At 39.6% G+C, this 21683-nt stretch overlaps 1 protein-coding gene across 9 annotated transcripts in view; it reads right to left on the bottom strand.

The window, feature by feature from the left end:
• ADAMTSL3 (ADAMTS like 3) overlaps window positions 1-21683 on the bottom strand; it is a 205429-nt gene that overhangs the window by 15665 nt on the left and 168081 nt on the right. For all 9 annotated transcript variants that reach the window (XR_010475224.1, XM_021281229.2, XM_065075918.1 and 6 more), the window contains 7 exons: window positions 19628-19757; window positions 18369-18561; window positions 17520-17699; window positions 16648-16801; window positions 11376-12456; window positions 9335-9462; window positions 8908-9036 (listed from right to left, as the gene is read on the bottom strand). Coding sequence is in view for 8 of the 9 variants with exons in the window: in XM_021281229.2 (XP_021136904.2) it covers window positions 8908-9036; window positions 9335-9462; window positions 11376-12456; window positions 16648-16801; window positions 17520-17699; window positions 18369-18561; window positions 19628-19757 (1995 nt within the window). In the remaining variant the exon portion in view is untranslated. The remainder of the gene's footprint in view (window positions 1-8907; window positions 9037-9334; window positions 9463-11375; window positions 12457-16647; window positions 16802-17519; window positions 17700-18368; window positions 18562-19627; window positions 19758-21683) is intronic.

The following is a 21683-nucleotide window of genomic DNA, read 5'->3' as shown; positions in this document are numbered from 1 at the left end:
AAAAAGGTTTATTGTGTGGTGCTATCCCATCTGCTGATAGACACCCTTTAAACAGATTAAAGTAACCAAGCAGGAGAAAAACACATCCCTGATAGTCCAGCTCCTTTGCATTCTTCGGCAAAACAGTGTGTACATTTCCAACTCTTCTGGACAGCTTCAGTTTATCCATATGCTCGCATTGCCAGTGAAAATCCTTTTCTGCCATATCTCTCATGAAAGACACTGAGTTCTTGTACAAATTGGCATTTCTGGAATTCCTATGGGGAGAAACTCTTACTGTTGAGAGATACTAAACCCCATGATTTTTACGTGCGCATTTACCTTTTTAATAGTCTCAGTGCTTAACGGTACTTTGTATAAAACTCCTTCTCATAACATAGCACACAGCACAACCCCAGTGTGCAGTCACCATTTATACATACAAAAGCTTACATCGTGCAGATTTTTGATGCTTTTCCTTTAGAAAGTAGACTCTGTATTAACTGCTTCTGAGTTAAGATTTTTCTTCCCTACCCATATGCAGCACTGCAACTGAATTACATCTCACCCAGCAGCTCCTGTGAGAAAGCAGCAAAGAATACAACTCCCACGTTCCTCATGAAAAGACTCTCACAGTAGCACTGTGAAAAGTATTTTTCTACACAGAAACTGCAGGATAGAGTTCAAGAAAGACATCAACATGCAAGAAAAGCTCTTTTTTCCTACACAAATAGGTAAGGTCAAAAACCTGTGCTTTATCCTTTAGTATTTGTGTAAATAAAACTTTAAAAGTTTTAAGGACTGTTTTCTTGTCCAAGTAGAAACTAAACTAAACAAAAATAAGCCAGACCATGAATACAATGGTGTGTTTTCTTTTCTTGTTTGTTTTATCGCTTTTTGGTGGTGGGTGTGTGTACTTAAGCTTCAGGAGGTATTCACAGGACTTCATGGAGAAGTTCGTCCTGTGTAAAAAGTGAGATTCTACTGCAGATGCTTGGCTCTCCTTTACATAAAGGTTCATTTACATAGGGATTCATATGGACAAAAATAACATTCACAGTCTTCAAGAGCCTTTTCCACTCCAGAATTGTATTGAGAAGACTTTTAACAGAGATGTCTAAAAGCTAATTGCATTGAATTTTAAAAACATTTCCTTCTCACTGCTGTATTTTTCTGCCCTGTGTTCTGACTCAAAGAGATTTCTACTGTTGTCATTTGTCCTTTCCCAGACAGTCTAATAATGTGTCTTTCCTTTCACCTTACTGTCCAAATTTAACACATCTACATAAGCTTCTTATACAGAACAGCTGCCTTTTTGTGTGTTAGAAGACACCAAATTATTTGGGGATTCAATTGCTAGATCTTCTCTTCAGGAAAAAAGTGTATCTTCCAGTTTGTAATCCAGGAAGTCATTCCCTATCTACATCCAAAGAAATATTAATTTCAAGCTGAATAACTCGTGGTTTGATCCCCAGCCAGCACAAAAAAAGGAAGAGGTACGGGATGGCCTGTAGCCACCTTTGTTTCCTTCATACCCCAACTCTACAGAGATGCAGCTGAGGATGAGCCCAAAGGTACCGACCCACCCAAACTGCCAAAGGTTCAGAATCCCTAAGTGCAATTTAGATCCCAGTGGTTCAAATAGGAGATCCATCACTGCACTCAGCCAGCAGCAGATTCAAACAATCATACCCTGTGGCTCCAAGTCAGGAAAACACTTAAGTCCAGGATTAAACCCATCCCTATTAGGGAATGCAATTAAACACATGCTTAATTTTAAGGATGGCTGTCATTGTCCTTCATGAACAATGATGCATTCCTGAACCTGGGCCTTCTTAGTCTTAGAAAAACCTTAAAAATCAGAATCTTACTCTTGCAATGGATCTAAATCCTCTGATGGTAAAAATTTCTACTACAGACCTAAGTGGCAATAAAGCTTTAAAATTACTTTAATCTATTTTTCTGACCTCAAACACAGGTTATTTTCCACTAGCACTGGAGCAGCTCTAAAATACTCAGTGTTCCATGAAAAAAGTCATTTTCCACCGTGAGCGGCCCTGGGACAGCAAATGTTATGGAAAAAAACTCCAGCTCCGGATGAGACTCTGAAACACGTGTTTAAAAAAAGAAAAAAAGAAAAAAAAAAAAAGAGGAATCCAACACTATAGGGTGCCCTTAAAATATTCAATGTTCAAAACCAAATTTCCTCCAACCTTGAAAGCCCTACGAAATATTACACGCCATAAAAATCTTGGCCAACTAAATAGTTGCTCTAAAACATTGGATATGTCTTCAGAATTTTTCCCCCAGCTATGTAGAATCTCATAAAGTATTCTGTATTTCCCATTCAAGGGCAAGGCAGAACTGTGCTGGCACAAATCACGTTTTGCTGCACTTCACTAAAAACTTACCTAATTTAGAGGCTAAATCCATGTGTCGTCTTTCAGAGAAAACAATTCTGGGTCAGTAATATGCACAATGAATGTCACCTGATTATTTATGCTACACTCACTAACACCTACGGTGGATTTAATGTAAGTTACAACGCAACTTCTTTGATTGATACATCTTCATATTTTCTCCAGCAGAAGTCGCAATCTGGCTTCATATTAATCCGAACGATGCTTGAACAATCAACTCCTGGCAAATCCTAAAAAGCCTAAATCCTGCTGCTGAGATTAGCTGTATGAATCTTGCCGACTTCACCGGGAATAACGCCCTTGGACAGAGAGCCAGTGTGAGATTAAGGTACTTGGTTTGATCCCCCAAAACACCCTCAGATACTGCCCCATTCTCTTGCAATATTTCAGAGCTACTACCTCTGCTTCTTCCTACCAGCCACGCAACAGCTCCTCTTCCTAGGTGGTAGCAACATTTGGCAGGATTTAACTATACTTATGGACATCTGGCAGCCTCCTTAGAGGGGTTCCTGAAGCAAGACCCATTCCTATCCCACCCTTGCCACAGCTCTGTCGGGTTCTGTTTAGTTCTCTGGCTGTCAGCTGAAAACGAACTTGATCTTTTTTCCAGCTGGAGAAGTTTAAGGCTAATATTTTTTTTTTCAAAACCCAGCATTTAAAATAAGGCAACTAAATTTAGACAACTAAACAAGAGGATCCGCATTAAGTATGAACTCAGAAATTACTGCTAGATTAAACTCTTTAGTCGACCCTCAACACAGACTGGGTTGGTGTGCGTTAGGGCAATTCTACAACTAGAGACTGTTTTGCCCAACTTGTTAGTAATTATAGCTTATTGAACAGCCATTCTATTATATATCAACAAAAGACCCAGACGTTTATGGTCATAAAGTAGATATATACTCAGGGACTTTGAAAATATAATTTTATCAGAAATTAAAGAACTACCCAGGAATTGCCATTAGTCAGACCTGAAATCTACCCTAAATCTGCAATGGGCACCTGGGGACGTGCAGGCAAAGAGTCCTAAAATCATGGCGTTTTTTTAACGGTCCTTCCTCAATATATCTTCCTAGCTTCCAGAACCAGATGTAACACTTAGGCCATGTAATTTTAGGACTGGATAAATGTAGGAGTAGTCACATTCATACAGTCCTAAAATTAGATTCAGCCCTTTGAAGGCAATTGCGAGGCTGATGTAGCCCCTGGTGAAAATGAGTTTGAGACCCTTGACTTAGGCCATCATGCTGCTTTCCTCTAAAGTGCTCTTCTTTCTACGTTTTCTAGCACTACTGTATCTCCTTTTTGAGATGAGATTATCAAGCTGCAAACAGGATTTGCCACAGCTTTAAGCAATGGCTAATTTATATTTTCTTTTGTCCCTTCCTCTGCCATTAGTTTTGATTTACCACCCAGGGAGTGTGCTGGTGTTCCCACAGAACTAACCACCACGACTCTGCAAACTGTTCTCTGAGAGCAGTCATTCACGTACAGGCACATGTCTATATTTAAGGTTCATTCTGCAAATATCATTCTGCACATATCAATATTCATTCTGCAAATATCAACTCTGAACATCCCTTGCCCTCATTTAGCTATCGAACATTATTTGTGTGATCCTGCTGCAGCTCTTTGCAGAGAGTTTTAGATTTGACTAGTCTTTATAAATCTTAGTTCTTCACAGATTTAGTCAATTAACTGTTCACATTCTTTTTCAGAAAATTTGTAAAATGTTGAACATCACAAATTCCAGAACAGAGTCTCAGGGCACCCTATTGGTAACCTCTGTCCACTGTAAAATTTGACCACTTGTTCCTTCCAATCACATAATCAGGTACTAACCAACAAACTAACCTCTTCTTTTACACTCTGAGAATTTGTTAAACTTTGCCTAGGGAACTTCCTGACAGGTTTTTGCAAATTGAAGTAGGAAGTATCAAGGGAATACCCACATGCTCAATGAGCATTCCAAGAACTCTAATAGATTTTGGAATTTTACCTTTCTCTACACAATCCATCTCAACCCTTACTGAATCAGGAATTTGAAGGAAACCCCTGCCCCAGTAAGGAAAGCTGGGAGGCAACGGGAGAAACACCCAGCAAAAAAAAAGCAATGCTGTAAGTTTTTCTAACTTATGGTGTGTGTTTTGGGTGATTCGTCACTCTTTTTTTTCCTCCCCACAAACTCTGTAGGATGTATCTACATTAGCAGGTAGGAAAGGGCACCAGGAATATGCTTGCAAATAGACATAGTTGGTAGGGAGGTCCCAAAACACACCCAGGGTGTGTTTAGATGAGGGTTGCTTTGAACTACTCGGTGAATCTTGCCTGGATCCTTGGACCTATCTGCCCATTAGTATTTGGAAAGCAATAGGTAGAGTCCCCAGGCACACCTTTCAGGTTAGTTCTATTTGAAGGGATTCAGTTTGCAGGTTCTCAGACTCTTGTAGGGCACAAAACAAAGCACAAGTAAGCATTTGAAATAAATCTTTCAGTCCTTCCCTCTCATGCCTGATCCAAACAAAAACATCCAATGCAGATGCACTTATAGTAAAAAGAAGCATAAGGTCAAAAGAGGTTTCTTTTATTATACTAATTATATAAAGAATAATAATAAAATAAATCTGTATTTACCCCTTTAATCCTTTGAAACAAATTACTGATATCTTTTAAAAAAACACGCAAAAAACCTAAAAGAAATGAAGAGGCAGAACCCTATGTATTAAACTGCTGTTTTTCTTCACTGAGATGTCTTCTGAGGGGTTGAGCATAGAAGACAAAGAACAGCATCGAAGTTATATTTGGAATAGCGTGGGTAAACGAAGGAACAGATGGAAAATCAAATTCCTGATTTATCTGGACTTGTTTCAAGTTCCAATACTGACAACAAGGAGCTGGTCCATCTTTGTGAAACGTACGTGCAAAAAGATGACCCTGATTCAACAGGTTTTGTGTATTTCTCACAGGGTTTTTTTATCAATATGTTATTCTTAGAGACCCAAAATATATGCATAGGAATGCAGAATTTGGATAACGAAGGAGTTTCTACTTTTAAAAAGCTCTGTGCCAACGTATTTCAGAGATGCAATATAATGTATAAACAACCTCAGTATATTTCCTTTCTACTCTCTCACCAGGAGGTGGCAGACGATGCACATTTTATGTGTCTTTTTATCCTCCCTCATCATACTTCGGCTCAGAACTTTCAAGATTTCACAATAAATGGAGTCTGACAGTTTTAGTTTATTTTAGTAATAATCACAGGACGATCTTTTTTGCAAATACAATAAATGTTATCCAAGAGCAATTTGGAGCAATCAGTATTGATATTTATACCATGTGTGTTGATTGAAAAGCTCTTGGCTGTAAGAATGGAATATAAATCTATCCAGAATCTTATGAATATCTTCTGGTATACACTAGTGTGGGAGCTATAAAAGTGAGTTTATTATAATTAGTGGAAAAATAGTTGTGTTATAGATTAAAATGAGAGAAGAAACCCATACTATTAGCTTTAGCAGTTTAGCTAAATTTTCCTAATCTGTTCTTTGATGTTCTTCTATTTATTAGGATACACTGCTCTTTACCATTTCCAAGTTTTTCTTTCAATCTGAATGTGATTTTTGGAGTGTGCAAGAACGATTTTCAAGTGGACAAAAAGAACCAAATCGGTAAGAGTGAAAAAATAGAAACCTGCCATGCACTGGCTAACACTGTGTGTAATATTAAATTGCACATATTTTCCACTAAAACCAAACAAGAGCTGTCCTGGGTGACATGGCCCAGTGAACCCAGAGCCTCTGAAGTGGAATATAGCTGGTTCTCTTCAGGCCTTGAGGAACTAAGGGTGTGTTGTGCAGCCATTACCCAGCCAGGAGGGGAAGCTGGGATCGTATCTTTCCTTACATCACCTCCTCTCTGCCTTTCACAATTGTCTGCAAGATTCTTGGGTAAGCTGCTCCTACCTCCAGTGGAAGTTCTGCTCTATGGTATGATATTCTCTCCTAAATGAACCATTAATTTGCCATTTTGCATATGTGCATAATTTTTACATGCGTTTCCAAAAGAAAATTTCTGAAAAGACCTTACGCTGCTAGACACAAAACACAGAACTCTACGTGTAGAGTTATTCACAGAGAAAACTGGTTTGAATGGCTATAAAAAGTATTATAGGTTATTAAGCCTGTAGAAAACGGAACACTCGGAAGCCATTGCAGCCAAGAAATTTAAAAGTCATTTAAGAATTCTGCTAGTGGCATGGCACTAATATTTTTCACACACACACACAGACACTGTATTCATTAGATGGTTCTTATGGAGAACTATTCTGTGGCCTAGCAAGAGTCCAATAGATCAGATGTATCTGTTGGACGCCACTGAGAAATCTGCATGAGCAAACTCTGTGTGGAAGGACCCTGAATAAGTATTTGTGTTCTTCATGTTCTGCTACAAAGTCTCATCGAGTAATTATTCACTCAGGAGAGGCAGCGAAGCTGTTATCCACAATTTCTGTCACTATATGACAACTCCTGTGGAGCTGCCATATGCAGAGACAGGAGGTGGACTCAACGATTCTTGTGGGTCCCTTCCACCTCAAGACACTCTATGACACAAAAATTGTCCTTCCCTCTGAGCACTCAGGAGGAAGGGCAGTGAGGAAAGGGTGCTCCAGATCTAGCCATGGTCTGCCAGACACTGGAGGAAGGGTGCTACTAATTACTCTTACAGCTGATAGACAGTCACGTTCAATCACTGTGCAGTGGCAATTTTACTGTAGATATTAACTGTAAGGATTTGCCGCTGGCTATTACTCCAAGAAGGTAAAAGATTCTTACTGTAAATCAACATGTCTGATGAGGAGAAAAGGGCTCTTGTGGACTCGCGTTGCCTGTTCGTAGGAAGAGAACTTTCAGAGTGTACAAAAATACTAGTATTTTTTTCCTGAGTCAAACTCTTGCTTGTCTTATAATCCTTGTGATGTTTAATCAGCATTCACAAAGTTCTCTTCCTAACTGCAAATGGGCATATTTTTGGGTTCCACCTATTAGACAAACATGTTAGCATGAAGTGCTATTAAATTCAACCTTCTAAAGTCAGTGGTTTATTACTTTTCATTAGGGAAAGGAGATCAGAAAAACACTGCTTACATCATTGCATAAGTTTTTCTGCTTCTAAGGCTTAGTGACATTTTAAGACACACAAGCTCTATTTTATTCACAAACAGTAATACTTACTTCCTTGGCAATGACAGGAAATAAAGCAATTAGATAAATCATTTTTTAAGTCAACACTGGTGCCTTAGCATAACTAAAGTTTGGCTCGCAAATATACACAACTCTAAAGCATTTGGAAATCCACAGTCCCATGTGAAAATATTAATTTATATTTAAATTGCTAACTGCTTACCCATCCTAACAATATTAATATTAACAGCGTGACATTAACTCTCTGCTGAATTTGAGATGTAGGTCAGTTACACACAGGGCTGGCAAACTACAGTTGGAAAATATTACTTCATCAAAGAATTAGCCTTGATACAACAGTGAATAGCAGAGCCACATGTCCTAATATATGTCAGCCTGGCGCCACTATTGTATGCAGAACTATTTGCATATATATATATATTTCTATCACTGCTCTGGTTCAGTATCAACACTCTGATATGCACTCCTGCAGCAATATGAATGTGAGCACACTCACTGCTCTGAAGTCTCTCTTTGCACTTGGTTGCAATGTTCATCGTTAGTAGCACTTACATACATCATTTTCAACAAGCAACAAATGACTGACCTTTGCTTATTAAATACTTGACATAATATTGCTGCTGTGCGTTAAATCTTACAGTTTAAACTTAACAGATAATAATGACAAGATTAAAAAGAAAATATCTAGCTTTCCAATAAAGGACCAGAAAATAAAATGAAGCAGTGAACTGCTTAAATGCTTAAAGTGCTTCTGATTAACATTAATGCAGCTCCACAGATGTTGACCTAAAAAATACCTCTATGCTCTCATGGCTCAGCACTTTTCTTTGTTTCCTTACTGCAGCTGCAAACTGATGGCTCTAAAAGGTAAGTTTACTTCACTGTCAGTTTTAAAGTTGTATTAAGCTATGGCTGGAGATTCCATTTTCGATTTTAACAATAGTCTAGACATATGTGCATCTCAAATAGGGATAAGGCAAGTTCTCTGATGAGCAAGTCAGCTGGCCATGCTTCCTATTGAAGCAAGACAGCCATTCACTCTGGTGGGCTTTACGCGCTGTAATGGAGCCTCAGACCACTTCATGGAAAGAAAAGTACTTTTAAAGGAACGTCCGTTTGAACATATATGTGTGTGCAAATTAAAGTGATAGACAGGAAAGAAACAGGAATGCTGTAGGTGACATGCCTCATAAAAAATTACTAATGTTCTATTATTTTCTACCTTCACTAGTAATTTCTTTCAACATATACGGTAAACTTCTGATTCCAACAGTAGAGGGAACTTCAGTGCAGTTCTTTCTTACCTGTCACTGGACATTCAACAATAATGTTTGCTCCAGTTCTTGCCACAATTGTACCTCCAACAACTGCCGAGAGATTGCTGGATTCCAGATTTGTAACATTTAATGCAGAGGACAAGATGACAGGAACCTCTTTGAAATTAAAGGAATAATCAGTTTTAAAAGATTTATTTGACTTTTAAATATAGATCATGTATTTAAAGTAATCACATTTAGAACAACATTTGGTCTGCAAGGAATCAGGCAGAAAATACAGGTGGGATAGCAATCAGCAGACTCAGCTCACACCTGCTGCAGTGTTGGAGCAACAAGACCATCTCATTTCATCAACTGCCAACAAAAGAAACTATTTCACATTGCAGTGGAGGTGGGTGTTTATATTAAAGAAAAAAGAAATAGATGCCCGATTCTTTGGATGCTACAATCTTACCTGCACGCAATAGCAAAGATGTTTCCACATCAAAACCAAAGTCATTTACAACCAGGCACCCGTATGTACCAAGTTCCTTTTGAGTAGGATTCTGAATCTGCACTTTTCCAATGGTGTCCAGGATCACCCTGCAGAGCATTCAAGGAGAGACAAAGGTTACCACCCTGGGACAAACCCAGATGAATCTTTCTGCAAGAGTTACAGATCCAGCAGCAAAACCCCTTCTTAGGACGTCCCCATTCTAGACCAGGGCATGCAGTAACAGTTCTGCCTCCTCTTTGCTGACAGAAGGGAAGCACAGAGCAATACACACATGGGAGATTCTTCAGCCCTTAGGAGGACAGCTAGTTTGCTACTACAAACCAGAAACCCTCAGGAACAACAGCATGAATAAATCAGACTACCACAATTAAAAGTATTAGGCTTGGCAAGAAATCCTTCTCTCCAGAGCAGCTTGGTTTTCATCAGGATTTGGAAATTTGCAAGCATATGATCCAATCCGACTTCCAAGTTACTGCAGTGCTTTGTTGCTTGTTTTGGTCTTTTGGTTTGTTTGTTTTTCAATTACTTTATTTCTGTTTTAGCATCATTAAAGCTCAAGTCTTTCACCAAAACCCACAAGTGTCTTGAATACCTTGCCTGCCATCTGAGGGGCAAGATATGAGAGAGCATCACAGGCTGGGGAAGACCCTGAAAACAGCAGCCAGGACTTTCCCCCGTGTTCCCTTTCTCCACAGTAAGTTATGTGGATTACACCATAGATTCAAGTCCAAAAAACCTGTAGCTCTGGTACTCTCCCACACTAAGCACACTTAGAAAAGGAAGACGCATGCAAAACCATATCAAAAATACTTCTGTCTCAACAAAAGGCCTCTCATGCATGGCTTAAGTATGGCCTTTTGCAAACCCAACAGATAAACAGCCCATTTACCTCCTGACATTCTTTTTTTTGGATTTAATACTACAAATCTCACTGGCTTTTGAGTACACACACATATATATGTGCATAAGATACCTTATTGTGAAAAAAATGAAAGCATCACTTGCAACAAATTAATGGGAAGTTATGCATATTTCACAAAATAAATGTAACCGGTGGGTGCTACATGGTTCCAAAAACATTTGCACTTTTAAAAATGGCTTCGTTTTCATGTCTTTCCTTTAATTGATAGCCCTGCAGAAGTATATTTTTCTTGGCAGTGCGGTTAATCAGTTAAGTATGTTGAAAAATACCCACAAGCGCCTTTATCATTTCAGAATCGTTTTTTTTCATTACTCAAGAGCTAACTATAATTCCAAGAGGCTCACACATGAGGTTAATGTTAATATTATCAGGTGTGCTTCTAATTTATCAGCAATGAAGTAAAAGTGTTTGCTCGGTCTTGAGCAAATACCTGAACGTAACACACACTCTTGCTGTACTTGTTCTTCAGATATAGTTCTCCAAAGTGATGGTAATACAGGTTATTATTTTGCATTTCACTGTCCTCAATAGAAATATTTGCAAATTCTAAAGTATTGGAAAAAAAACCATAAAGGCTCAATCTTTCTTTTTAAATTGAAGTTATGCAGTTACCTAGAGATTTATTGTTTGAAGGATGATGGTAGCAGTGATGTTTTCCCTCCTTAAAATGAGTGATTTCTATACCATGGCAGAAGTTTTTAACACGTTCCCACTGTATTTGGTGTATGAATCAATCCAACAGATTTATACTCAAATTAAGAAACCTATTCCTTTTCTGATGCAGGTGAAGTGATTAAGGCAGATCACAAAATACTCACGTAGGACCTCCAAAACACTTCACCTAGTAAAACAAGTCAATGCTCCCACACCATACTGTAGGAACAGCCATAGTAAAGCCAAACAATGTGACAGACACTTGAAAGAGAAAACATATTACTTAACTAAAAAGATGGAAGTCACGCTGATCGTGCTTATCTCATTTTTAAAACAGTGTGTTTTAATATTGCACAGTGGGGTGGATTTTTACAGTCGATAGAGACAAAATAAGTCGTTAAAAAATAGAAGATGTTTACTTACTTCTCAGAGGCTTTTAAAGTCTCGCCATCTTTTGTCCAAGTGTATTTCACTTCACTCATACCAGCTGTTTCACACAGCAGATTGACAGTGTGTGTATTCTTGGTCAGAAAAACTGTATTTCCAATTCGCACAGTTACTGTTTTGTTGAAGGAAACTCGAGGAATTTCCTTTTGCCTCATAATAACTGGAACCTTCTGCTCAAACGTTAACTTATCAATAGCTTTTGTGCTGAAACGTTCAGATTCATTTGGCGATTTGCCTGTGACTTTGGAGGCAACTTTCTCATTCTGGGTCCCCTTCCATTTTTCAGTAGTTGGTTGTGGAGGCCTAGCTAATTCAGCAACTAATTGATAAATAAGCTGGGATGCCAAGTCATCATTGACTTCTCCGGTTTCAATGAGCTGACTCATGTTCCTTATCAGTTCTTCAAACTGCACAGTGTCCATGCTGTAGGCTCCTTGGAGAACTGCTGCCTCCAGTCGTTTATTCTTGAATTCACGAGAGCTGAAGTCTTCTGCTGAATTACTCCCAAAGGTTTCCAGATTTCGCAGAAATGGCTGATCGCTTACTTGCCTGTCACCCAGATAGAGCTCATTCTTCTTACTCCACAGTTGCCACATTTTGCTCATTTTATGCCATTTGGCCCCAAAGCTGTTGGACTCATTGTGATCTGCGTTACTGCTCTCGCTGGTGTGTTTTCTAAGACTCGGTGGTTCTATCAATCTGTTGTCAGTACCAATGAGTTTGAGTACAAATGTTTCATGCACAGAGCCTGCAATACACCGGTACACGCCAATGTCAGCGGCTTCAAGACTGTGTATTTTCAGGGAGCCTGACTTCGTGATGCCAAGTCTTTTAGAGTTTTGTAAGTGTTGTCCATCTTTCTCCCACCGGATAAGTGATTTCTGGAACCTTCGTACAGGGCACTTAATTACAACGGATGTTTTTGGAAGTAAGTAGGCTCGGCTTCCTATGGTAAAATTAATACGCTTCTCTTTTCTTGTTTGAATGTAGACTCTGTGAATACTGACAATCTGAGGTCCATGAGCAGAATACTTTTCTGGAATCTTTGGTTTAATCTCTGAAAGAAAACAAAGTGTTGAAAAGTATCTAATCACTGATAGTCGTGCTTACAAAATCTTTTCACAGAATGCTTGACAGAGCTTCTCCTGACTCTGTTCAAGTCAGATTGTGACCTGCTGAGCTTTTATCTGAGTCACAAAAATGCAAAAATATGAACATGAAACCCTAATATTCTCCTGCTACAGCCAAGAATTCCATTGCTTCTTCCAAGTCTCCTAACAATAAAAAGATACAGGTAACGTATACCTATATTGAGGACATAGATGGTGCACAGACATAAATATATACATAGTTGTATTGTAGAATATGTGAATTTGTGTTATATGTAACTCTACTATGGTTATATTTCCTATATATTTCCTGTTGTGCCTTAGAAAAGCTAGGCACGGCGTGAACGGAAAAAAGTGAATAAAAAACTGTGAACACATTATCACTTTCCCCACATTTGAGCACTATTAAGTGCAGAATGACCTAAATAAACCAAAACCTATCCAAAAAGTAAGGCTCCCCTTGACTGTTAAAGTGTTGGTTGGCCACGCTGGTTGGCTGAGTCAAGCCAAACTGATAGCAACACAGGAGGTGAAAGAAACAGCGGAGACACGGTACATGCAACAAGCAAAGCCACTGGGTAATCATTGGCTGAGGGCAATTTCTTTGTGTTGAAAGACGAGATGCTCACAGTGTTGTGCCAAGAAAGTAGGGAGGGAAGGGAGGAAGGAGAGAAATAACTCAGCATTTTGAGAGGTTGAATACAGTAATGGGATAAACTGACAAAAGCGGGCAATAACTGCATAAGGTTTCACGCAGAATGGGTGTGGAGACAGAGGGTATTGTGAACTCTTCCTGAGCTGTCCTGCAGGCATGTGGGTGCTGAGAGGTTTCCCGGGAGCTGCTGGGTGGGCACCACCACGGGCAGCTTTCCCAGCAGTGCTGGACAACGCCAGAACGACTGCAATGTTTCTGATACCACTTTGTTGACTTGCTCCCGTCAGCCACTGTGCCCCACTTTGATCAGCAGAACTAATCTTACTAAGAAAACACCAGGTAAGTGAGAACCAAAGGGCTGCAGGAGGTGCAGGGCAAGGGCATGCACCCCCGAGCTCGTTCCATGCAAGATGGAACTGGGCAGCTGGGAAGAGCTGGGAAACACTCCGCACCGGTGCTAGAAACCCCGTTGTGTTTGGTGACCCAGGCTGTTGGTATGTGACAGAGAAAAATCTCTGAGCCTGCAGAATGAGTTGATGAGCCAGGAAACACACAAGTCTAAACGCTTCTCAGTATGCCTGAATCTGAAATCATCACTGCTATTTCTGCTTGATAGGTAGATAAATAAAATGACACTACACTGATGGCACAAAAATGATATTTGAAAAACTGCATGCTTCTTATATACATGTGCTTCAAATATGCTGTGAAGAAATAGGTGAAAAGCTAAATGCTTCAAGCATTCAATAAGTGTGTACACTATATGAACTACACCCTGGAGTGCATTCTTATGCTTATAAAACAAAATGGTTATTTTCAATGTTTTGGGTAATGAGTTCAGGCCTGTGGGGATATCATGGTTTCATAATTACACAGCTTTTAAATCGGTATTCGTTATCGAGATACACGGTTCCCTCAACCACTTCACGTGGCACAGTAAATAAATTGCTTTAGGCACTCAGTTTACTGAAATTATTAAAGTAGCATCCTGTTTTTAATAAGTTACTGGGCCCCAAGTATTTATTTTAAGGGAAGTGTTCCAGTATTCAGTCTTCCATTTCCAAAGTCCAACTTACAGACACAGTAAGTGTAACTTTAAACACACAAATTAAAATACTTCAGGCTGTGCTCTGTTTACACTAGTTATTCCAGCATGGAATTAAACCCAGTGCATGCTTGTAAATATGTTAACAAGTCTCATCCATTTCATTTCTAAGAAAGAAAGACCACTAACTCTCATTAGCAGTTCGACACTAAAGGGTGTGTATATTTTTACTGGTGACTGGTGAGTGAGCCTAGGAGTGAAACAAAGTTCAGAGCTGTGGATGGCAGGCGATATAAATATATAAGGTCATATAAATATATGAGGCCACATAAGTATGCATTTTCTAGATCCTTAGTATCATCCAATCTTGCAGCTGCTAAAGTAACAGACTATTTGGGAGAGGTTTTTAGCTACAAGGTAAATCTTGCTTAAGGATTAGATCATACTGGAGCCATTGGGCATTTTCACCTGGTACAAATCCATCTGCGTCGTTGACTTCTAATAGTCCTCTACAGCTTCAGCTGGACATCAGGTCTCTGTGACCTCAGGGCTAGATTGGTGTTATATCCTATTTTTCAGACCCCACAGTCAGGAATGTTTCTGATTTCACAGGGCTTATTAAGTATAAAACAGCTACAATCACTAGTCCCAGGGTAAAAGGTTGAGTCTAAAAAGCCTCAGCACTATCAAGAGGCAGTAAAAAAGAAGGAGCTCATCAGAGCCTGGAGGAGGCACGTTCAGAAGCTTCGCTCCCAAGGGCAAGGGCCCCTCCACAGCTGGGGAATCCCCAGGCAGACCCCGGGGCTCCCCTGTTTTCCAAGTGCTTGTGGAGATGGAGAGGACAGTGATTCTCTCTGGTGACTTTGATCTGCACCCATTCGGTACAACTGAATTCCCTCTGTGGTCCCCTGCCCTGCTTTCTTGGCACCGTGGTGGAAGCTGACAATGTAACTTTAATATCAGTCTGTGCTAAGCAATTTGCGAAGCAGCTACACTGCCATTCAACTATCCACGATTAATTAAATTCAGATAGATATGCAGCTAAAAAATACTTTATTAAACCTTATGCCAAGGACATTCCTGAAAATCCGCAGGGCTTTATTTAAGTGGAGTTTTGAACCTCAGGATTTTGGCATGTTAATCTGAAACACAGGCCAGGAAAAGAAGTTTCATATTATGTATGAATCAGTAATTATTCTATTTCTTATTTTGTTTTATGCATAATTTCTAAAGCAAAGCTTCAAAACATGTAAAGTAGTTAATTCTTGACAGCACTATGAATTGGGTCAAAACATGTCTGTCTCTGTGACCTGTGACCGAACCCAGGCCCCTCATAAAGGCTTTTGGTTTTCCTCCATCTCAAAACTACAAAATCTCCTTTTTTCCTTTCTTTTCAGTGTTCTGGTCCCCAAATCTACAAACTAATATTCTGCTTTATAAAAAGAAAGGAGAGCACAGGTTCAGACATAAGGAACCTGTGTTTAGAACTGTCTGTTCTAAACTACTGCATGTAATTGAACATAGTCTCGATCAGTAAGGTATTTTCATTGGTGTTTTACATACTCAATTAGTGCTGCTACCATCAGTATCATAACCTGATTGTGCCTAAATTGTGCGGTTTCTAGAGACAATATTTCTGAAAAGATTTTTATATTGACAGTAATAATATACTGGATTTTTTGAAGAGTGTCTGCACTGTCATCACTCCCTGGAAAACTCAAGAGACCTTAATTCTCATTTCTACAAGGAAAGATAGAAATTATACCTAAAGTTATCACTGGCACAGAGCTTCTGGTTTTGAATTCCACCATGCTAAGTGAAATGTCCACTGTAATATAAAAGTACAGTGAAAAGATGAGCCAGAACTGGATTTCTATCTTTTCTAACGTCCTCTGTAATTTATAAACAGTTTCTGGATATTTTTTCTCCCCCCGTTGGGATAGCATAAGGCAGGGGTATCAAACTCATGTTCACTGAGGACAATGTCAGCCTTGCAGTGGCCTTCAAAGGGCTGAATGTAATTTTAGGATACAGTATACTAAAATTTTATGATAAAGTATCCTAAAATTAGGTTCAGCCCTTTGAAGGCCACTGCAAGGCTGACATTGTCCTCAGTGAACATGAGTTTTGACACCCCTGGTGTAAGGGGTAAAGGAAAAATCAGATCAAATGTAGGTACGTATGCGGGTGAGAGTTATGTACCACTAACATGTATTCCAAAACTACTTCTGAAGGTCATAACCTTTATTTCTGACTGGCAGAAAAATATTTCTAAATAATCCTGTTATTACTGGTCTAGTAATTATGACACTCCGTTTATGCCAGATTAGTAACATTGTAAAAGTATAGGGAGATGAGTGAATTAACCTGTGTAGAGATTTTTCTTTATAAATAGATCATTCCAAATCAGCAAGAAACTACATCCAGTACCATACTTACTGTTGCAGGCATTCATCTGACAGGACCTTACAAGCAGTGAAGGAGACAGACCACTACACATTGATCCGTTGACTGTGACATACTGGCCCTTTGCAGTCAGGCTTTGGCAGGCAAGTTTCCTTCTCTGGATTCCAACACCGCAGCTTACTGAGCACTGTAAAGGGAAGGATGCAGTCGAACTAAACGTGGTGTCCCAGGCCACATGTCATAATTTTAAACTAGCCTGTTTGTTTGTTTTACTTCTGGGAGAGAGTGCATATGTTCTAGTTCACATGAATCTTTGTGTCATCCAGACATTAAACTCTCTCCGTTTTTCCAGGCAATGAGAATATAAGACAGACAACTCAGGAACAATTAAAACAACATGAGAGTATTTCTTTAGCCCAACCACGAGCAGAACAGAGCAATGAGATCTACTACCTAAGAGAAACAATTTGGCACATTCTGTGCCTCTCTCCCAGTCTGTATTGCATGAATCTTTAATTGCTGCTTCTAAATTCACTTATACAAATCTTTTTTGAACATGGAGTGGTGGCAAGCTTGCATTAAATGGGAAAGGAGGACATATTGCAGAATAATGGAAAGTTTTGCTTTTTGGAAGACATACTCTGAAATAATTGATAGGTAAACATGTCTGATAGAATGCACGCAGTGCATTACAGCCCGTCCTTCAGCCTGAAACCCAGCGCAGGAAGGGAGGTGTGACGGGTCTGGCTGCAGGTAGGGACAGTTTAGTTCAGACACGTGCCTTGCGAAACCTCCAGCTACCCTGTGAATTTATTTCTCCAAACATCTTATTCACCCAAGCAGAAATCTTTAAAGCTCATGCTGCCACGGAAGGATTTGGTTCACCCTTGTTGGGGGCTGCTTACCTTGGACCATTCTCCTACAACCAGCTGAGGAGGACAATCAACTTTTGCACAAGATTTACTAGTTGGCAATTTAGGTCCCTGGCAGGTGTCATCAGAGTGTTTCAGGAAACTCCCATCTGTCAGCAGCTGCCTGCAGTACACCTTGCGGGTCTGAATCCCCCCTCCACAAGTACGTGAACACTGAGGAGAAGAAGAGAACACAGCATGTACACCTGCATGGACATCTGTGCTCACCCATTACACTTATTTTACACAAATATCCTAAGCCCTGCCTTTGCCAAATACACTCTCTTGAAAAATGACATCTACTTTTAATTAAAAGCAAGCAGCACATAGAAAAATTTTCTTCTAAAATATTCAGCTAATATATTATACGATGAGAACCTAGCTACTAAGTCAAAAAGGCACACCGCCTGAACACAATTAAGTAGTAGAAATCTTAGAGAACAACATGCATCTTACACGTAGATCTGCCTGTCTCACATCAGTTAATACACCTGGTGGGAGTTTAGGAAACTTTGTCCTTGAGACAAAAATAAATAAATGAATAAAAATGAAGCAACATTTCCAAAAGCAGGTTATTGCGTTTTCAAAGCATAGAAAGAGAGGTCATGTCTGGAGTAACTGGTATCCAGACTCCTGAAATCTTAAAAAGGACTTTCCAACTCATCATGCCATTGGCACAATAGTCAAAAGTAGTATTTTTGACCCTGGGCTAGTTTGTTCTAATGAAAGCAGTTGAAACACATACCAAAGTTTAGGAGCTACGTTCCACGTGATTCTGGTTAGAGAACTGCAAGCACCTAGCCAGAGGAACACATTTCAACCATTTCTGTGAGCCAGTCATACCTGCTGCCATTCCTCAACGTGCCAAACAGGGGGACAATCAATCTGGTTACAAGCTTGTAAAGAATGCGGCTTTTTGTCTTTGCAGTCTTCTTCAGCAGCCGCCGATCCTCCCGGCTGCCGGCAGAACACGTCTCGCGTCTGGATCCCCACCCCGCACGTGGCCGAGCAGCGTCGCCAGGGGCCGCTTTGCCAGCTGTTCCAACAACACGGCCCCAAGGCCACATTTTAGCAACGCACTTGAGAATGGGGAAGGAACAATTGTACCCAAACAGACCCAAGCAAAACGGAACCGGAGGCACAGTTATTGAGACATGGCTAAAACATCCCTTCGGTGTGGCTCTAATGCAAGATTATAAACTAGATTTACAAACCTATAGGTAACAAGGAGATGCAGAAGTTACCAACAGTAAACGAAGAGCCATTTGCAGACAAATTCAACTCCGGCATTTACTTTCACAATGCTCCTTATAAAAAAAACAGCCTGTTGGCAACCTGCTGCCGTTTACATTTATAGATGTAAATATGTAAATAGACCTTTCTTACATTTAGCAAACTTCCTTTACATGTGTATATGTTTTCTATAAAACATCCTGTTCCTGTTAACTTCTTCCCTGCATTTTGCAAGAGGAGGTTTCTGCAAACATGTAGAAACAATATGCAAAGGGATCAGGGATGTCAGAGATCAGAAGTGGGTAAATAAGGCAGCACATGTCAAAATTTCACATATGGCCCTTTCAAGTGACCAAATTAGCCAGGTTTTCTTGGATTGGAACTGCTTTTGTTCTTTTTCCAGGATCTCTAAATAAACATAAGAAGCCATAAGGACTATGTGGAGCTACTAAAGAAGCATGAAATTAAAATAACTTTAAATCATAATTTCACCTTTCTTTCTTTTTTTTTTTTCCATTCAGTAAGGATAGAAAGTAAATATTCTCTGGTTCTTTTTGTGAAATTGCCTTAAAATTTTCCTTGTACCATTTAAGAGTTAAGGTTCTTTTTCCAACTCTGGCAAATATCTACACAGAAGAGATCTATTTCAGAAAATGTTCCTTATTTTATTAGTGAGATGTGAAGAATGGAAAAGGAGTGAAGAAGACCAAAAAAACACACCCAACCCCAAAACCTTGTTAAAGACAGAAGTAGTGAAATTTCATCCCAGAGCAACACCACAGCTCTGCAAGTTCCTGACAAAGCCAATGTTTGTTTAAGTCACATTAACCATTTCCTTGCCACAACCTGATTTCATTATTACAGTGTACCTCGGAGGGCAAAGCTTCATATTGCAAGTACGAGTCATTGGCGGGGGCCTCTTGGAACTGTCACACAGGGTTTCATTGCTGGCTTGTTTCGTCTCTACGTGCAGACACATTGCAATGGCCTCTTGTGTTCCTGAATTAAAAAGGAAAACACTCATGAAATGCTGAAGGTGGAAGAGATTTTTGTGCCTCCTACTCTGGAGTAATGCTCGGTAAAAAGTCTCCAAACACTGAATTCGATAGCAGGCTTTAAAGTAACATCTCAAAAGGAAGACGGAGGTAGTTTATGTATTTAATGCTCGAAAGATATTTGTGAGTTATATCTAGCACTTCCATGACATTTAAAAGGCTTCATTTGACATTCTATCTCTCTGAAAACCCACAGAAAATCAGCTGCTCTGTCCAACATCAGCTGCTAAGTCTGCCTGGTTCTGTAATAGTCCCAAGCTAACTACTGGCTTCATTGCCAAAATCAGGGTAAAAGTGATTCTCACCTTCACTTCAAGGAGCCAAAGTTCTGAAGGAAAATGTAATTTAAAAAATGCAGAAAACTTGCAAAACTATAATCAGGAGAATGGCTGGCTAAACATAGAACCTTTCTCATAGGGGCCAAGAGATGCAACAGTTTTGCTGAAGGCAGCAAATCTGACCCAGCCTTGAGTTTTCCTCACTTGTGACCATTCTTGGCACTTTCTGATCTGCAGCTCTTGCTACCTGGATCTTATTACTGAAGTATGAAAGATTACCAATACTCACATTTCTATGAGTCAGAATGAAACGTAATATAAGTTTGCTTTAGAACAAGTCAGCTTAGCAAATAGACATCTTGTGAACTACTTTTATTTTTAAACCTGTGTAATTATCCAATTTTATGTCTCATATTTTTAGTATGAAATCCTTGCTCCATTTCAAAACTCACTTGCACGCACATGAAAGACATGATTGTTTGTGACGTACTTGGGGGATCCTGTATAGCTGGGATGCTCTGTATAAGCAATTCTAATAATCATAATCCTATACAATTAAAAACCACTGAAACAATAAAATACCTATTTTGTTGCTTCCAGGTAAGAGTGGCTTTTGAAGAGTCACATTTTAAGGAATTTAAATCCCACCTTTCATTTATCTCCTGTGACCTTGTAAGGATACAAATTTGCTCTCAGCAGCAGGTAATGTTTTCCTTATGACAATTTCTAATGTTTCAAAGGCAGTTTCATTTCTAACTAGAAACCTTTGCCTACCACTTCAGGGTATCACCTATGATACCACTTCAAAACATCACCACTATTATTACACAAAGGCTACTACCAACATTCCTGCATCTGAGTTGATCATGCATGACAACTGGTTTCTTGGCCCTGTTGCTCATTAGCCATTCTGAGTTCAGTGGGCTCAATGAAATATCCTACACGGAAAGTTTCATCTCCATGCCAATCTCTATTTCAGACGCTCCAGCAGCGATTTTCACAACAACATAGATTCCCATTTCTTTCAGGCTCTCTGGGTCCCCTCTGGGACTCATTTCCAGCTCAGAAAGACATTGTTAAATAAATGTTTTGACTACATCTACAAAGTGATGAATTCTTATAGAAGACCTGACCTTAAATATGATTGACAACCTATTCAGATCTCTTCTATCAAAGTATTGATAATTACATGCATTTTACTCTAGACTGACAACCAAAGAAATCAAACAGATTCTGTTCAATTGGTCCCCACATGCTTAACAGGAGCAGCTTCCCTGTCCCCTCGCATAGGAAATGCACATCTGTCTACAGGAGAGAAATCAAGATTTAGAAAGTGTCTTCTGTCAGAAACAGAATGACATTAGGAGACAAGCAATCAAGCCCATAGCAAGCATCCATATAATCTCTCTTTTAAGTCAAAATCTACCCAATGCTACCAGACCTCAGTTTTGCTGGCCTCACTGTGTTCCTGTGGGAAAACCACCCTCGGAGGCGAAGCTGCTCCGGAACAGGTTGTCATAAGTAACATCTCCTTAATACCTCACACAAAGGAGGGGAACGAAATGAGATACCTTCCAGACCATCTAAGTGGG

Source organism: Columba livia, chromosome 11 (genome assembly GCF_036013475.1).
Source record: "Columba livia isolate bColLiv1 breed racing homer chromosome 11, bColLiv1.pat.W.v2, whole genome shotgun sequence".
NCBI lineage: Eukaryota > Metazoa > Chordata > Aves > Columbiformes > Columbidae > Columba > Columba livia.
This window is presented reverse-complemented; position numbering and strand designations above follow the sequence as displayed.